This window comes from Procambarus clarkii, chromosome 5 (assembly GCF_040958095.1).
Source record: "Procambarus clarkii isolate CNS0578487 chromosome 5, FALCON_Pclarkii_2.0, whole genome shotgun sequence".
Taxonomy (NCBI): domain Eukaryota; kingdom Metazoa; phylum Arthropoda; class Malacostraca; order Decapoda; family Cambaridae; genus Procambarus; species Procambarus clarkii.
The window spans coordinates 56,637,031-56,656,175 of record NC_091154.1 but is presented as its reverse complement, the minus strand read 5'-3'; the positions used below and the strand labels follow the sequence as shown (position 1 = coordinate 56,656,175).

General features: G+C 49.6%; 1 protein-coding gene across 5 annotated transcripts in view; it reads right to left on the bottom strand.

Moving 5' to 3' along the window:
- LOC123752204 (serine/threonine-protein phosphatase 6 regulatory ankyrin repeat subunit C-like) overlaps positions 1-19,145 on the bottom strand; it is a 726,197-nt gene that overhangs the window by 87,698 nt on the left and 619,354 nt on the right. For all 5 annotated transcript variants that reach the window (XM_069302518.1, XM_069302504.1, XM_069302511.1 and 2 more), the window contains exon 5: positions 13,580-13,882. In XM_069302518.1, coding sequence (XP_069158619.1) covers positions 13,580-13,882 — 303 coding nt within the window. The remainder of the gene's footprint in view (positions 1-13,579; positions 13,883-19,145) is intronic.

Sequence of the window (19,145 nt, the reverse complement as noted above, 5' to 3'; positions counted from 1 at the left end):
CCCAGCAGAGGTGACCTTGAGACAGTACTTAGCAGAGGTGACCATGAGACAGTACCCAGCAGAGGTGACCTTGAGACAGTACACAGCAGAGGTGACCTTGAGACACTACCTAGCAGAGGTGACCTTGAGACAGTATTTAGCAGAGGTGACCTTGAGACAGTACCCAGCAAAGGGGACCTTGAGACAGTACCCAGCAGAGGTGACCATGAGACAGGACCCAGCAAAGGTGACCTTGAGACAGTACCCAGCAGAGGTGACCTTGAGACAGTACCCAGCAGAGGTGACCTTGAGACAGTACCCAGCAGAGGTGACCTTGATACAGTACTTAGCAGAGGTGACCTTGAGACAGTACCCAGCAGAGGTGACCTTGAGACAGGACCCAGCAAAGGTGACCTTGAGACAGGACCCAGCAGAGGTGACCTTGAGACAGTATTTAGCAGAGGTGACCTTGAGACAGTGCCCAGCAGAGGTTACCTTGAGACAGTACCTAGCAGAGGTGACCTTGAGACAGTACTTAGCAGAGGTGACCTTGAGACAGTACCCAGGAGAGGTGACCTTGAGACAGTACCCAGCAGAGGTGACCTTGGGACAGTACCCAGCAAAGGGGACCTTGAGACAGTACCCAGCAGAGGTGACCTTGAGACAATAATGAGCAGAGGTGACCTTGAGACAGTACCCAGCAAGGGTGACCTTGAGACAGTACCCAGCAGATGTGACCTTGAGACAGTACCCAGCAGAGGTGACATTGGGACAGTACTCAGCAGAGGTGACCTTGAGACAGTACCCAGCAGAGGTGACCTTGAGACAGTACCCAGCAGAGGTGACCTTGAGATTGTACCCAGCAGAGGTGACCTTGAGACAGTACCCAGCAGAGGTGACCTTGAGACAGTACCCAGCAGAGGTGACCTTGAGACAGTACCCAGCAGAGGTGACCTTGAGACTGTACCCAGCAGAGGTGACCTTGGGACAGTACCCAGCAGAGGTGACCTTGAGACTGTACCCAGCAGTGGTGACCTTGGGACAGTACTCAGCAGAGGTGACCTTGAGACTGTACCCAGCAGAGGTGACCTTGAGACAGTACCCAGCAGAGGTGACCTTGAGACTGTACCCAGCAGAGGGGACCTTGAGACAGTACCCAGCAGAGGTGACCTTGAGACAGTACCCAGCAGAGGTGACCTTGAGACAGTACCCAGCAGAGGTGACCTTGAGACAGTACCCAGTACAGGTGACCTTGAGACAGTACCCAGTACAGGTGACCTTGCGACAGTACCCAGCAGAGGTGACCATAGATGCCCCAGGCTTATGTGTCTTCACCAAGCCATAGATGCCTCAGTCTTATGTGTCGTGACCAAGCCATAGATGCCCCAGGCTTATGTGTCTTGACCAGCCATAGATGCCCCAGACTTATGTATCTTGACCAAGCCATAGATGCCCCAGGCTTATGTGTCTTGACCAGCCATAGATGCCCCAGGCTTATGTGTCTTGACCAGCCATAGATGCCCCAGGCTTATGTGTCTTGACCAAGCCATAGATGCCCCAGACTTATGTGTCTTGACCAAGCCATAGATGCCCCAGGCTTATGTGTCTTGACCAGCCATAGATGCCCCAGGCTTATGTGTCTTGACCAGCCATAGATGCCCCAGGCTTATGTGTCTTGACCAAGTCATAGATGCCTCAGGCTTATGTGTCTTGACCAGCCATAGATGCCCCAGGCTTATGTGTCTTGACCAGCCACAGATGCCTCAGGCTTATGTGTCTTGACCAGCCATAGATGCCTCAGGCTTATGTGTCTTGACCAAGCCATAGATGCCTCAGGCTTATGTGTCTTGACCAGCCATAGATGCCCCAGGCTTATGTGTCTTGACCAAGCCATAGATGCCTCAGGCTTATGTGTCTTGACCAAGCCATAGATGCCTCAGGCTTATGTGTCTTGACCAGCCACAGATTCCTCAGACTTATGTGTCTTGACCAGCCATAGATGCCCCAGGCTTATGTGTCTTGACCAAGCCACAGATGCCTCAGGCTTATGTGTCTTGACCAAGTCATAGATGCCTCAGGCTTATGTGTCTTGACCAAGCCATAGATGCCTCAGGCTTATGTGTCTTGACCAGACATAGATGCCCCAGGCTTATGTGTCTTGACCAAGCCATAGATGCCCCAGGCTTATGTGTCTTGACCAAGCCATAGATGCCCCAGGCTTATGTGTCTTGACCAAGCCATTGATGCCCCAGGTTTATGTGTCTTGACCAAGCCATAGATGCCTCAGGCTTATGTGTCTTGACCAGCCATAGATGCCTCAGGCTTATGTGTCTTGACCAAGCCATAGATGCCTCAGGCTTATGTGTCTTGACCAGACATAGATGCCTCAGGCTTATGTGTCTTGACCAGACATAGATGCCCCAGGCTTATGTGTCTTGACCAAGCCATAGATGCCTCAGGCTTATGTCTTGACCAGCCATAGATGCCTCAGGCTTATGTGTCTTGACCAGCCATAGATGCCTCAGGCTTATGTGTCTTGACCAGCCATAGATGCCCCAGGCTTATGTGTCTTGACCAAGCCATAGATGCCCCAGGCTTATGTGTCTTGACCAAGCCATAGATGCCCCAGGCTTATGTGTCTTGACCAGCCATAAATGCCTCAGGCTTATGTGTCTTGACCAAGCCATAGATGCCTCAGGCTTATGTGTCTTGACCAGACATAGATGCCTCAGGCTTATGTGTCTTGACCAGACATAGATGCCCCAGGCTTATGTGTCTTGACCAAGCCATAGATGCCCCAGACTTATGTGTCTTGACCAAGCCATAGATGCCCCAGGCTTATGTGTCTTGACCAGCCATAGATGCCCCAGGCTTATGTGTCTTGACCAGCCATAGATGCCCCAGGCTTATGTGTCTTGACCAAGTCATAGATGCCTCAGGCTTATGTGTCTTGACCAGCCATAGATGCCCCAGGCTTATGTGTCTTGACCAGCCACAGATGCCTCAGGCTTATGTGTCTTGACCAGCCATAGATGCCTCAGGCTTATGTGTCTTGACCAAGCCATAGATGCCTCAGGCTTATGTGTCTTGACCAGCCATAGATGCCCCAGGCTTATGTGTCTTGACCAAGCCATAGAAGCCTCAGGCTTATGTGTCTTGACCAAGCCATAGATGCCTCAGGCTTATGTGTCTTGACCAGCCACAGATTCCTCAGACTTATGTGTCTTGACCAGCCATAGATGCCCCAGGCTTATGTGTCTTGACCAAGCCACAGATGCCTCAGGCTTATGTGTCTTGACCAAGTCATAGATGCCTCAGGCTTATGTGTCTTGACCAAGCCATAGATGCTTCAGGCTTATGTGTCTTGACCAGACATAGATACCCCAGGCTTATGTGTCTTGACCAAGCCATAGATGCCCCAGGCTTATGTGTCTTGACCAAGCCATAGATGCCCCAGGCTTATGTGTCTTGACCAAGCCATTGATGCCCCAGGTTTATGTGTCTTGACCAAGCCATAGATGCCTCAGGCTTATGTGTCTTGACCAGCCATAGATGCCTCAGGCTTATGTGTCTTGACCAAGCCATAGATGCCTCAGGCTTATGAGTCTTGACCAGACATAGATGCCTCAGGCTTATGTGTCTTGACCAGACATAGATGCCCCATGCTTATGTGTCTTGACCAAGCCATAGATGCCTCAGGCTTATGTCTTGACCAGCCATAGATGCCTCAGGCTTATGTGTCTTGACCAGCCATAGATGCCTCAGGCTTATGTGTCTTGACCAGCCATAGATGCCCCAGGCTTATGTGTCTTGACCAAGCCATAGATGCCCCAGGCTTATGTGTCTTGACCAAGCCATAGATGCCCCAGGCTTATGTGTCTTGACCAGCCATAAATGCCTCAGGCTTATGTGTCTTGACCAAGCCATAGATGCCTCAGGCTTATGTGTCTTGACCAGACATAGATGCCTCAGGCTTATGTGTCTTGACCAGACATAGATGCCCCAGGCTTATGTGTCTTGACCAAGCCATAGATGCCTCAGGCTTATGTGTCTTGACCAGCCATAGATGCCTCAGGCTTATGTGTCTTGACCAGCCATAGATGCCTCAGGGTTATGTGTCTTGACCAGCCATAGATGCCCCAGGCTTATGTGTCTTGACCAAGCCATAGATGCCCCAGGCTTATGTGTCTTGACCAGTCATAGATGCCTCAGGCTTATGTGTCTTGACCAAGCCATAGATGCCTCATGCTTATGTGTCTTGACCAGACATAGATGCCTCAGGCTTATGTGTCTTGACCAGCCATAGATGCCTCAGGCTTATGTGTCTTGACCAAGCCATAGATGCCTCAGGCTTATGTGTCTTGACCAGACATAGATGCCTCAGGCTTATGTGTCTTGACCAGACATAGATGCCCCAGGCTTATGTGTCTTGACCAAGCCATAGATGCCTCAGGCTTATGTGTCTTGACCAGACATAGATGCCTCAGGCTTATGTGTCTTGACCAAGCCATAGATGCCTCAGGCGTATGTGTCTTGACCAGCCATAGATGCCCCAGGCTTATGTGTCTTGGCCAGCCATAGATGCCCCAGGCTTATGTGTCTTGACCAGCCATAGATGCCCCAGGCTTATGTGTCTTCACCAAGCCATAGATGCCCCAGACTTATGTGTCTTGACCAAGCCATAGATGCCCCAGGCTTATGTGTCTTGACCAGCCATAGATGCCCCAGGCTTATGTGTCTTGACCAGCCATAGATGCCCCAGGCTTATGTGTCTTGACCAAGTCATAGATGCCTCAGGCTTATGTGTCTTGACCAGCCATAGATGCCCCAGGCTTATGTGTCTTGACCAGCCTTAGATGCCTCAGGCTTATGTGTCTTGACCAGCCTTAGATGCCTCAGGCTTATGTGTCTTGACCAAGCCATAGATGCCTCAGGCTTATGTGTCTTGACCAGCCATAGATGCCCCAGGCTTATGTGTCTTGACCAAGCCATAGATGCCTCAGGCTTATGTGTCTTGACCAAGCCATAGATGCCTCAGGCTTATGTGTCTTGACCAGCCCCAGATGCCTCAGACTTATGTGTCTTGACCAGCCATAGATGCCCCAGGCTTATGTGTCTTGACCAAGCCATAGATGCCCCAGGCTTATGTGTCTTGACCAAGCCATAGATGCCCCAGGCTTATGTGTCTTGACCAAGCCATTGATGCCCCAGGTTTATGTGTCTTGACCAAGCCATAGATGCCTCAGGCTTATGTGTCTTGACCAGCCATAGATGCCTCAGGCTTATGTGTCTTGACCAAGCCATAGATGCCTCAGGCTTATGTGTCTTGACCAGACATAGATGCCTCAGGCTTATGTGTCTTGACCAGACATAGATGCCCCAGGCTTATGTGTCTTGACCAAGTCATAGATGCCTCAGGCTTATGTGTCTTGACCAGCCATAGATGCCTCAGGCTTATGTGTCTTGACCAAGCCATAGATGCCTCAGGCGTATGTGTCTTGACCAGCCATAGATGCCCCAGGCTTATGTGTCTTGACCAGCCATAGATGCCCCAGGCTTATGTGTCTTGACCAGCCATAGATGCCCCAGGCTTATGTGTCTTCACCAAGCCATAGATGCCCCAGGCTTATGTGTCTTGACCAAGCCATAGACGCCTCAGGCTTATGTATCTTGACCAGCCATAGATGCCCCAGGCTTATGTGTCTTGACCAGCCATAGATGCCCCAGGCTTATGTGTCTTGACCAGCCATAGATGCCCCAGGCTTATGTGTCTTGACCAGCCATAGATGCCCCAGGCTTATGTGTCTTGACCATAACTTGACTTGATAGAATTCTATGTCCAAGCAACAAAAATTAGGCAAGAAAGAGAAGGGTGGGCATTTGCATTTTCTTGGACTGTCAGAAAGCCTTTGACACAGTACCCCATAAAATTCTGTTATAAAAGTTTTAGCATCAGGCAGGAGTTAAATGTAAGGTGTTCCAGTGGATAAAGGAGTATCTAAGCAACAGGAAACAGCGAGTAACTGGCAAGAGAGAGACATCAGAGTGGCGTGATGTCACCAGCGGGGTCACACAGGGCTCTGTACTTGGACCCATCCTGTTATTAATATATGTAAACGACTTTCCTGAGGGTATAGACTCATTCCCTTCAATGTTGGCTGAAGATGCAAAAATTATGAGAAGAATAAAGACAGATGAAGATAGTCAGAAACTACAGGACGACCTGGAAAAACTGGAGATATGGTCTAGAAAATGGCTACTAAAGTTCAACTCTGGAAAGTGTAAAGTAATGAAATTAGGCGAAGGGAGCAGAAGGCTGAACACAAGGTATCATCTGGGAGGTGAAATCCTACAAGAGTCAAATAGAGAGAGATCTGGGGGTTGATATGACACCGAACCTGTCCTCAGAGGCCCACATCAAAAGGATATCATCAGTGACATATTCTAGACGGGCCAACATAAGAACAGCCTTTTTGAAATTTGTGTAAGGGATCGTTCAGGACCCTGCATACCACTTATGTCAGACCAGTTCCGGAATATGCAACTCCAGCTTGGAGTCCATACCAAGTTAAACACAAGGCAAAGTTTGAGAAGATTCAGCGGTATGCCACCAGACTTGTCCCGGAACTGAGAGGTAAGAGCTACGAGGAAAGGCTAAAGGAGCTGAACCTCACGTCCCCTGGAAAACAGAAGAGTAAAGGAAGACATGATAACCACCTGGGAGCCGGTCGGCCGAGCGGGCAGCACGCTGGACTTGTTATCCTGTGGTCCTGGGTTCGATCCCAGGCGCCGGCGAGAAATATTGGGCAGAGTTTCTTTCACCCTATGCCGCTGTTACCTAGCAGTAAAATAGGTACTTGGGTGTTAGTCAGCTGTCACAGGCTGCTTCCTGGGGGTGAAGGCCTGGTCGAGGACCGGGCCGCGGGGACACTAAAAAGCCCCGAAATCATCTCAAGATAACCTCAAGATAACCACCTGCAAAATTCTCAGGGGAATTGACAGGGTGGACAAAGACAAACTCTTCAGGACGGGTGGAACACGAACAAGGGAACACAGGTGGAAACTTGGTACCCAAATGAGCCACAGAGACATTTGAAAGAACTTTTTCAGTGTCAGAGTAGTAAACAAGTGCAATGTATTAGGAAGTGATGAGGTGGAGGCTGACGCCATACACAGTTTAAATGTAGATATGATAGAGCCCAGTAGGCTCAGGAATCTGTACACCAGTTGATTGATAGTTGAGAGGCGGGACCAAAGAGCCAGAGCTCAACCTCCGCAAGCACAGCTAGGCGAGTACAACTAGGTGAGTTCACACACATACGTAAGACGAAGGTCATGACCTCGTAGACTGAGGGTCATGACCTCGTAGACTGAGGGTCATGACCTCGTAGACTGAGGGTCATGACCTCGTAGACTGAGGGTCATGACCTCGTAGACTGAGGGTCATGACCTCGTAGACTGAGGGTCATGACCTCGTAGACTGAGGGTCATGACCTCGTAGACTGAGGGTCATGACCTCGTAGACTGAGGGTCATGACCTCGTAGACTGAGGGTCATGACCTCGTAGACTGAGAGTCATGACCTCGTAGACTGAGGGTCATGACCTCGTAGACTGAGGGTCATGACCTCGTAGACTGAGAGTCCTGACCTCGTAGACTGAGGGCCTGACCTCGTAGACTGAGGGTCATGACCTCGTAGACTGAGGGTCATGACCTCGTAGACTGAGGGTCATGACCTCGTAGACTGAGGGTCATGACCTCGTAGACTGAGGGTCATGACCTCGTAGACTGAGAGTCCTGACCTCGTAGACTGAGGGCCTGACCTCGTAGACTGACGGTCATGACCTCGTAGACTGAGGGTCATGACCTCGTAGACTGAGGGTCATGACCTCGTAGACTGAGGGTCATGACCTCGTAGACTGAGGGTCATGACCTCGTAGACTGAGGGTCATGACCTCGTAGACTGAGGGTCATGACCTCGTAGACTGAGGGTCATGACCTCGTAGACTGAGAGTCATGACCTCGTAGACTGAGGGTCATGACCTCGTAGACTGAGGGTCATGACCTCGTAGACTGAGAGTCCTGACCTCGTAGACTGAGGGCCTGACCTCGTAGACTGAGGGTCATGACCTCGTAGACTGAGGGTCATGACCTCGTAGACTGAGGGTCATGACCTCGTAGACTGAGGGTCATGACCTCGTAGACTGAGGGTCATGACCTCGTAGACTGAGAGTCCTGACCTCGTAGACTGAGGGCCTGACCTCGTAGACTGACGGTCATGACCTCGTAGACTGAGGGTCATGACCTCGTAGACTGAGGGTCATGACCTCGTAGACTGAGGGTCATGACCTCGTAGACTGAGGGTCATGACCTCGTAGACTGAGGGTCATGACCTCGTAGACTGAGGGTCATGACCTCGTAGACTGAGGGTCATGACCTCGTAGACTGAGAGTCCTGACCTCGTAGACTGAGGGTCCTGACCTCGTAGACTGAGGGTCATGACCTCGTAGACTGAGAGTCCTGACCTCGTAGACTGAGGGCCTGACCTCGTAGACTGAGGGTCATGACCTCGTAGACTGAGGGTCATGACCTCGTAGACTGAGGGTCATGACCTCGTAGACTGAGGGTCATGACCTCGTAGACTGAGAGTCCTGACCTCGTAGACTGAGGGTCCTGACCTCGTAGACTGAGGGTCATGACCTCGTAGACTGAGAGTCCTGACCTGGTAGACTGAGGGCCTGACCTCGTAGACTGAGGGTCATGACCTCGTAGACTGAGAGTCCTGACCTCGTAGACTGAGGGTCATGACCTCGTAGACTGAGGGTCATGACCTCGTAGACTGAGGGTCATGACCTCGTAGACTGAGAGTCATGACCTCGTAGACTGAGGGTCATGACCTCGTAGACTGAGGGTCATGACCTCGTAGACTGAGGGTCATGACCTCGTAGACTGAGGGTCATGACCTCGTAGACTGAGGGTCATGACCTTGTAGACTGAGAGTCATGACCTCGTAGACTGAGGGTCATGACCTCGTAGACTGAGGGTCATGACCTCGTAGACTGAGGGTCATGACCTCGTAGACTGAGGGTCATGACCTCGTAGACTGAGGGTCATGACCTCGTAGACTGAGAGTCCTGACCTCGTAGTCTGAGAGTCCTGACCTCGTAGGCTGAGAGTCCTGACCTCGTAGACTGAGAGTCCTGACCTCGTAGACTGAGAGTCATGACCTCGTGGACTGAGGGTCATGACCTCGTAGACTGAGGGTCATGACCTCGTAGACTGAGAGTCCTGACCTCGTAGACTGAGGGCCTGACCTCGTAGACTGAGGGTCATGACCTCGTAGACTGAGGGTCATGACCTCGTAGACTGAGGGTCATGACCTCGTTGACTGAGGGTCATGACCTCGTAGACTGAGAGTCCTGACCTCGTAGACTGAGGGTCATGACCTCGTAGACTGAGAGTCCTGACCTCGTAGACTGAGAGTCCTGACCTCGTAGACTGAGAGTCCTGACCTCGTAGACTGAGGGTCATGACCTCGTAGACTGAGGGTCATGACCTCGTAGACTGAGAGTCCTGACCTCGTAGACTGAGGGTCATGACCTCGTAGACTGAGAGTCCTGACCTCGTAGACTGAGAGTCCTGACCTCGTAGACTGAGAGTCCTGACCTCGTAGACTAAGGGTCATGACCTCGTAGACTGAGGGTCATGACCTTGTAGACTGAGGGTCATGACCTCGTAGACTGAGGGTCATGACCTCGTAGACTGAGGGTCATGACCTCGTAGACTGAGGGTCATGACCTCGTAGACTGAGGGTCATGACCTCGTAGACTGAGGGTCATGACCTCGTAGACTGAGGGTCATGACCTCGTAGACTGAGGGTCATGACCTCGTAGACTGAGGGCCTGACCTCGTAGACTGAGGGTCATGACCTCGTAGACTGAGAGTCCTGATCTCGTAGACTGAGGGTCATGACCTCGTAGACTGAGAGTCCTGACCTCGTAGACTGAGAGTCCTGACCTCGTAGACTGAGAGTCCTGACCTCGTAGACTGAGGGTCCTGACCTCGTAGACTGAGAGTCCTGACCTCGTAGACTGAGAGTCCTGACCTCATTGACTGAGAGTCCTGACCTCATTGACTGAGAGTCCTGACCTCATTGACTGAGAGTCCTGACCTCGTAGACTGAGAGTCCTGACCTCGTAGACTGAGGGTCCTGACCTCGTAGACTGAGAGTCCTGACCTCGTAGACTGAGAGTCCTGACCTCATTGACTGAGAGTCCTGACCTCATTGACTGAGAGTCCTGACCTCGTAGACTGAGAGTCCTGACCTCGTAGACTGAGGGTCCTGACCTCGTAGACTGAGAGTCCTGACCTCGTAGACTGAGAGTCCTGACCTCATTGACTGAGAGTCCTGACCTCGTAGACTAAGAGTCCTGACCTCAGTGACTGAGAGTCCTGACCTCATTGACTGAGAGTCCTGACCTCATTGACTGAGAGTCCTGACCTCAGTGACTGAGAGTCCTGACCTCAGTGACGGAGAGTCCTGACCTCAGTGACTGAAAGTCCTGACCTCATTGACTGAGAGTCCTGACCTCAGTGACTGAGAGTCCTGACCTCGTAGACTGAGAGTCCTGACCTCGTAGACTGAGGGTCATGACCTCGTAGACTGAGGGTCATGACCTCGTAGACTGAGGGTCATGACGTCGTAGACTGAGGGTCATGACCTCGTAGACTGAGGGTCATGACCTCGTAGACTGAGGGTCATGACCTCGTAGACTGAGGGTCATGACCTCGTAGACTGAGGGTCATGACCTCGTAGACTGAGGGTCATGACCTCGTAGACTGAGGGTCATGACCTCGTAGACTGAGGGCCTGACCTCGTAGACTGAGGGTCATGACCTCGTAGACTGAGAGTCCTGACCTCGTAGACTGAGGGTCATGACCTCGTAGACTGAGCGTCCTGACCTCGTAGACTGAGAGTCCTGACCTCGTAGACTGAGAGTCCTGACCTCGTAGACTGAGGGTCCTGACCTCGTAGACTGAGAGTCCTGACCTCGTAGACTGAGAGTCCTGACCTCATTGACTGAGAGTCCTGACCTCATTGACTGAGAGTCCTGACCTCATTGACTGAGAGTCCTGACCTCATTGACTGAGAGTCCTGACCTCATTGACTGAGAGTCCTGACCTCGTAGACTGAGAGTCCTGACCTTGTAGACTGAGGGTCCTGACCTCGTAGACTGAGAGTCCTGACCTCATTGACTGAGAGTCCTGACCTCGTAGACTGAGAGTCCTGACCTCGTAGACTGAGGGTCCTGACCTCGTAGACTGAGAGTCCTGACCTCGTAGACTGAGAATCCTGACCTCATTGACTGAGAGTCCTGACCTCATTGACTGAGAGTCCTGACCTCAGTGACTGAGAGTCCTGACCTCAGTGACGGAGAGTCCTGACCTCAGTGACTGAGAGTCCTGACCTCATTGACTGAGAGTCCTGACCTCAGTGACTGAGAGTCCTGACCTCATTGACTGAGAGTCCTGACCTCAGTGACTGAGAGTCCTGACCTCATTGACTGAGAGTCCTGACCTCAGTGACTGAGAGTCCTGACCTCATTGACTGAGAGTCCTGACCTCATTGACTGAGAGTCCTGACCTCGTAGACTGAGAGTCCTGACCTCGTAGACTGAGAGTCCTGACCTCGTAGACTGAGGCTCACTGTGACAATATGTATACCCTATGTATATTGTCACTTGTGTGTAGAGAACCTGGCGAGGAGTTTAATATACATGTTTAACGACAGTCCCGCTCCTGTGCCAGGTAAGTCCACTACGGGCTCACCATAGCCCGTGCTACTTGGAACGTTTAGTTCCCAGTAGCTGAATCTTAAACAACAAACAACAACATGATTAACATTATGGAAACTCTGGTCAAGTTGTCTTATCTGTCTTAACCATATTGTCTGTAATATTGATTTAACATTGTTAAAAATGCTTAACAGCATTAATCATCTTGTGTTTATCATTGATGCAACATTGATGAAAATGTTTTACAACATTAATCATGTTGTATTTAGCACTGATACAACATTCAACAAAAGCTCAAAAACAATAATCACATTGTGTTTATACGAAGACATTACGTCAAGAAAACAACGCATCAATAACTATGTTTAACAAACCCAAAACACAAGACAAAATATTCAGATAATTAGTCACGGGAAATTTGTCTCAGGAACAGTTCCATAATTCTTGTTTATATGTGAATGTTACAGTTTGTAGTTCATAATTATGTTCTTTACGTTGTTACTGAGTGAACAGCGGGTAGTTATGTTGTTAAGTGGAGTATACTATTGAGCTGGTGTATACTCACAGATGTATACCTCACTTGTCTGTTTATATACACCCAGATGTTTACCCCACTTCTTAGTATATATCTTGAGGTTATCTTGAGAGGATTTCGGGGCTTAGCGTCCCAGCGGCCCGGTCATCGACCAGGCCTCCTTCTTGTTACACACTTCCAGGAAGCAACCCGTAGCAGCTATCTAACTCCCAGGTACCTATTTACTGCTAGGTGAACAGATGCATCAGGGTGAAAGAAACTCTGCCCATTTGTTTCCGGCTTCACCGGGGATCGAACTTGAAACCTCAGGACGACGAATCCCGAGCGCTATCCATTCAGCTGTCAGACCCCCTATTCACCACCATATACCACCATATACACTGAGAAGTATACCCCACTTCCCTGTGTATATACACCGAGATGTATATACCCCACTTCCCTGTGTATATACACCGAGATGTATATACCCCACTTCCCTGTGTATATACGCTGAGATGTATACCCCACTTCCTGGTGTATATACACTGAGATGTATACCCCACTTCCCTGTGTATATACATCGAGATGTATACCACACTTCCCTGTGTATATACACTGAGATGTATACCCCACTTCCTGGTGTATATACAATGAGAGTTTACTATAACTATGACTTTGTTTTGGGCTGAAGTATAAAACTATGGACGTGGCTTTAATTATAATAATAATACACAGAGAAGGCATGGGAACTATGAGGAAGAAGCGCCAAGCCATTACGACTATATAAATAAAAATAAAGAGAGTAATCACACAAACATGACTGCATCAGTGAGAAAATCCGTAGGAGCCGTGATGCACAGCGCATAGGTTCGAATCCTCATTACGGCTCCTGTGGATTTTCTCAGTAATAATAATACTTAAAAATTGTCATTTAAACTTCTAATGTTGGAAATAAACATTTCATTCACCTGGGCTGTCGGAGACTTGAACCGTGAACCCCACGCATGTGAGGCCGAAGCTCTACCGACTGGGCAATCGAGTAGTCATAATAAAGAAAGAGTCCATAGGCAACTTCTGCTACCATGCTGGAGTTTTCGCCTTCCCCTGACTACTATTGAAGCTCTGAGGAGTTAGTGATCCTCGCCCACGTCATATAAATTGACGCCCGCGTCAGTTTACATGACGCGGGCGTCATCACCAAGCCCAAGTCGTGCAGGTGTGACAGTCACCAGTCGTGGTGAATACTGACAACGGTTAAGACATCTGTTTACCAACATTAACACGTAACTAACCTTGGACCTGTGGTAACTGTGGAGAGTGTTGATGACCTGGAGATGACCTGCCCGCAGTGCCAGGTCAGCAGGGGTCTCCCCAGCCCAGGTCAGGACGTGTGGGTACACCCGGCACACCTCCAGGAGGACATTCACCACCCGGGCCAGGCCGAGCTCCGCCGCCCAGTGGAGGAGAGTCCTGCCAGTGTGGTCCTGCTGGTGGCCGTCACACACCAGGGGGATGTTGCCTGGAAGACGTCCAGTATCTCCCTCCCTGATCCTCTGTAGCAATGCTGCATACTCTCCTTCACACTGTTTCCAACACTGTCGTTGTAACAGTCAGTATTATTTATGTTGTAACTACAATGTCCAAACATGATTAACATTTCCTCGAGGATAATCACAATAAACGGTCTGTTTAACTGTGATAATGCAAATTAGATGATATGTTATCATTTATCATGGCTATAGGAACCTGTGTGAAATATTATTTTGAACCTTACAAGGCAATACTCATTTCTTGGCTGGATAACGTGATACGAACTCCAGAGGTGAGTGGCCGTCAGAGTTAAGAACAGTGGCCGTCAGAGTTAAGAACAGTGGCCGCCAGAGTTAAGAACAGTGGCCGTCAGAGTTAAGAACAGTGGCCGCCAGAGTTAAGAACAGTGGCCGTCAGAGTTAAGAACAGTGGCCGCCAGAGTTAAGAACAGTGGCCGCCAGAGTAAAGAACAGTGGCCGCCAGAGTTAAGAACAGTGGCCGCCAGAGTTAAGAACAGTGGCCGCCAGAGTTAAGAACAGTGGCCGCCAGAGTTAAGGACAGTGGCCACCAGAGTTAAGAACAGTGGCCGCCAGAGTTAAGAATAGTGCCTGCCAGAGCTAAGAACAGTGGCCGCCAGAGTTAAGAACAGCGGCCGCCAGAGCTAAGAACAGCGACCGCCAGAGTTAAGAACAGCTGCCGCCAGAGTTAAGAACAGGGGCCGCCAGAGTTAAGAACAGCGGCCGCCCGTCTTAAGAACAGCGGCCGCCAGAGTTAAGACCATTGGCTGCCAGAGATAAGAACAGCGGCCGCCAGAGATAAGACCCTTGGCCGCAAGAGTTAAGAACAGCGACCGCAAGAGTTAAGAACAGCGGCCGCCAGAGTTAAGACCATTGGCCGCCAGAGTTAAGAACAGCGGACGCCAGAGTTAAGAACAGTGGCCGCCAGAGTTAAGAACAGTAGCAGCAAGACTTAAGAACAGCGGCCACCAGAGTTAACAACAGCGGCCGCCAGAGTTAAGAACAGGGGCCACGAGAGTTAAGAACAGCTGCCGCCAGAGTTCAGACCATTGGCCGTGAGAGTTAAGAACAGCGGCCGCCAGAGTTAAGAACAGTGGTGGCCAGAGATAAGAACAGTGACTGCCAGAGTTAAGAACAGCTTCCGCCAGAGTTAAGAACAGTGGCTGCCATCAATAATAAAAGTGACCGACAGAGTTAAGAACAGTGGCAGCCAGAGTTAAGAACAGTGACCGCCAGAGTTAAGAACAGTGGCCGACAGAGGTAAGAACAGTGGCCGCCAGAGTTAAGATCAGCGGCCGTCAGAGTTAAGACCATTGGCCCCCAGAGTTAAGAACAGCGGCCGCCAGAGTTAAGAACAGCGGCCGCCGGGGTTAAGAAGAGTGGCCGTCAGTGTTAAGAACAGCGGCCGCTAGAGTTAAGAACAGCAGCTGCCAGAGTTAAGAACAGCGGCCGCTAGAGTTAAGAACAGCAGCTGCCAGAGTTAAGAACAGTGGACGCCAGAGTTAAGAACAGTGGCCGCCAGAGTAAAGAACAGCGGCCGCCAGAGATAAGAACAGCGGCCGCCAGAGTTAAGAACAGCGGACGCCAGAGTTAAGAACAGTGGCCGCTAGAGTTAAGATCAGTGGCCGCTTGAGTTAAGAACAGCGGCCGCCAGAGTTAAGAACAGCGGCAGCCAGAGTTAAGAATAACGGCAGCCAGAGTTAAGAATAGCGGCCGCCAGAGATAAGAACAGCGGCCGACAGAGTTAAGAACAGTGACCGCCAGGGTTAAGAACAGCGGCCGCCAGAGTTAGGAACAGCGGCCAGAAGAGTTAAGAACAGAGGACACTAGAGTTAAGAACAGCGGACGCCAGAGGAAAGAACAGCGGCCGCAAGAGTTAAGAACAGTGGACGCCAGAGTCAAGACCATTTGCAGCCAGAGTTAAGAACAGCGGCCGTCAGAGTCAAGAACAGTGGCCACCAGAGTTAAGAACAGTGACCACCAGAGTTAAGAACAGTAGCCACCATAGTAAAGAACAGTGGCCGCCAGAGATAAGAATAGTGACCGCCAGAGTTAAGAACAGTGGCCGCCAGAGTTAAAAAGAGTGGCAGCCAGAGTTAAGAAAATTGGCAGCCAGAGGTAAGAACAGTGGCCCCCAGAGTTAAGAACAGTGGCTAAGATAGTTAAGAAAAGTTCCCGCCAGATTTAAGAACATTGGCCGCCAGAGTTAAGAACAGTGGCAAAGATAGTTAAGAACAGTGGGCGCCAGAGTTAAGAACAGTGGCCACCAGAGTTAAGAGCAGTTGCCTCCAGAGTTAAGAACAGTGGCCACCAGAGTTATGAACAGTGGCCGCACGAGTTAAGAACAGTGGCCGCCAGAGTAAAGAACATCGGCTGTCAGAGATAAGAACAATGGTCACCAGGGTAAGAACAGTGGCCGCCAGAATTAAGAACAGAGGCTGCAATAGTTAAGAACAGTTGCCGCCAGAGTTAAGAACAGTGTCCAACAGAGTTAAGAGCAGTGGCCGCCAGAGTGAAGAACAGTGGCCACCAGAGTTAAGAACAGTGGCTGCACGAGTTAAGAACAGTGGCAACCAGAGTTAAGAACAGCAGCCGCCAGAGTTAAGAACAGTGGCCGCCAGAGTTAGGAATAGTGGCTGCCAGAGTTAAGAACAGTGGCCGCCAGAGTGAAGAACATCGGCCGCCAGAGTTAAGAACAATGGCTGCCAGTGTGAAGAACATCGGCCGCCAGAATTAAGAACAGTGGCCGCCAGGGTTAAGAACAGTTGCAGAAAGAGTTAAGAACTGTTATGAACAGAGTTAAGAACAGTGGCAGCCAGAGTTAAGAACAGTAGCAGCAAGACTTAAGAACAGCGGCCACCAGAGTTAAGAACAGCGGCCGCCAGAGTTAAGAACAGCGGCCACCAGAGTTAAGAACAGCTGCCGCCAGAGTTAAGACCATTGGCCGCGAGAGTTAAGAACAGCGGCCGCCAGAGTTAAGAACAATGGTGGCCAGAGATAAGAACAGTGACTGCCAAAGTTAAGAACAGTGGCCGCCATCGTTAAGAACAGTGGCCGTCAGAGTTAAGAACAGTGGAAAACCAGAGTTAAAAACAGCGGTGGCCATCGTTAAGAACAGTGGCCGCCAGAGTTAAGAACAGTGGCCGCCAGAGTTAAGAACAGAAGCCGCCAGAGTTAAGAACAGCGGCAGCAATCGTTAAGAACAGTGGCCGCCAGAGTTAAGAACAGCGGCCGCCAGAGTTAGAACCATTGGCCCCCAGATTTAAGAACAGCTGCTGCCAGAGATAAGAACAGCGGTCGCCAGAGTTAAGAACAGCGGACACCAGAGTTAAGAAAAGTGGCCGCCAGAGTTAAGAATAGTGGCCGCCAGAGTTAAGAACAGCGGCCGACAGAGTTAAGAACTGTGACCGCCAGAGTTAAGAACAGCGGCCGCCAGAGTTAGAAACAGTGGCCAGAAGAGTTGAGAACAGTGGACGCCAGAGGTAAGAACAGCGGCCGCAAGAGTTAAGAACAGTGGACGCCAGAGGTAGGACCATTTGCAGCCAGAGTTAAGAACAACGGCCGCTAGAGTTAAGAACAGTGGCCACCAGAGTTAAGAACAGTGATCACCAGAGTTAAGACCAGTAGCCACCAGAGTTAAGAACAGTGGCCGCCATAGATAAGAACAGAGGCCGCCAGAGTTAAGAACAGTGGTCACCAGAGTTAATAAAAGTGGCCACAAGAGTTAAGAACAGAGGACACTTGAGTTAAAAACAGTGGACGTAAGAGTTAAGAACAATGGCTGCCAGAGTTAAGAACAATGGCTGCCAGAGTTAGGAACATTGGCTGCAATAGTTAGGAACAGTAGCTGCACGAGTTAAGAACAGTGGCCGCAAGAGTAAAGAACATCGGCTGTCAGAGATAAGAACAGTGGCTGCAATAGTTAGGAACAGTTGCCACCAGAGTTAAGAACAGTGGCTGCCAGAGTTATGTCGGAAAATCCGACACCATTTAATAATCATACAGATAATAGCTGTATTACCAACAAGTTACCCATAGAAAACGTAACTTGTAGTGGAATTACCGTCTAAAGAAAACGGGATATCATCACCACATACTATTATAATTCACCACCTATTATGGTGGGAATTATTCTTAAATACATTAGTCTTTGGACTTTACCATCATAAAAACATCTTATATAAATTAACTTAATTATCAATATTAAAGTAGAGTAAATGTGACCCTTCTATCACTTTCTGAAATGTGGACAATGTAAGCCAGGCGTCAGAGTGAGGAGGAAGGGGAGCCATTGTTGTGTCACCTCCGAGACGTGTGGAGCAAATTCGGCTCCTATCAATCTGGACAATGTCGGCCAGTAACGTCAATAGTATGGAGTGTTAAACAGCCATTGTATATTGAGACCAGAGGCTTACACGGGAGCAAATACGGCTCCTGTTAAATTTACTTGGACGTAGTGTTATGGAAACCAAAGGTGTACCATTTTTCAACACGCTGTCTACAAATTCAAGTTAAGTGTCTATCCGAAACCCGTTTATCATTCATTTATGGCCATTAATGTCAGGATATAGGGTGATCCGGTTAGATCACGTGGAAGCCTCAAACTAAAGGTAATTAAGCCAGGTCTTCAATGTTCCATATAGTGTTTTCTCTGATATACTTGTCATATATAGGATTCTGGCTTCACAGCTAGCGCACTTTTGACAGGTCAAGACGAGGATGCAAGATTTTGTGCACCAGTTACTGGGTGATATGGAAGCTACCTCAAAGAGGATAATTTGGTGTCTACACCCTAGTTATACCTGGTGGACTAGCCTGCTGTACTATAAGATAAGGAACCTCTTCAATGTATGTAGTTAATTTTGTAGTTTGATTGGCTGCATATATATATAAACTATTAAACCCCCCCTAATGTGTAGAGGATCGATTTGTGAGATTGAGATTATTGCAGAAATACAGTCCACTTATCATTATACAAATTGCTATCGAAGTATATAAATTAACGTAAATATAAATTCATATAAATTAAATAAATATAAATCTCACAGGTCGGTTCCCACATTATTTGGTCATCTTCGAACCGGATGACGGATTATTTGATCCTTTGCACCCACATTTGGTCATCTTAGTACCGGATGAACCAGTTAACCAGTGGATTCATTAAATAAACTAGTGCAGTGTTATTTAAACAAACCCAGCAGTCAAGACGGCAGCGTAGCCTCGAGGGAGCTCAGGAGCCTCCCTCAGCCCAGTTCAGCTTCGTCAGCGGTTTCATGCACACCCACAGATATTTGGTGGCGTGTTATTTCGT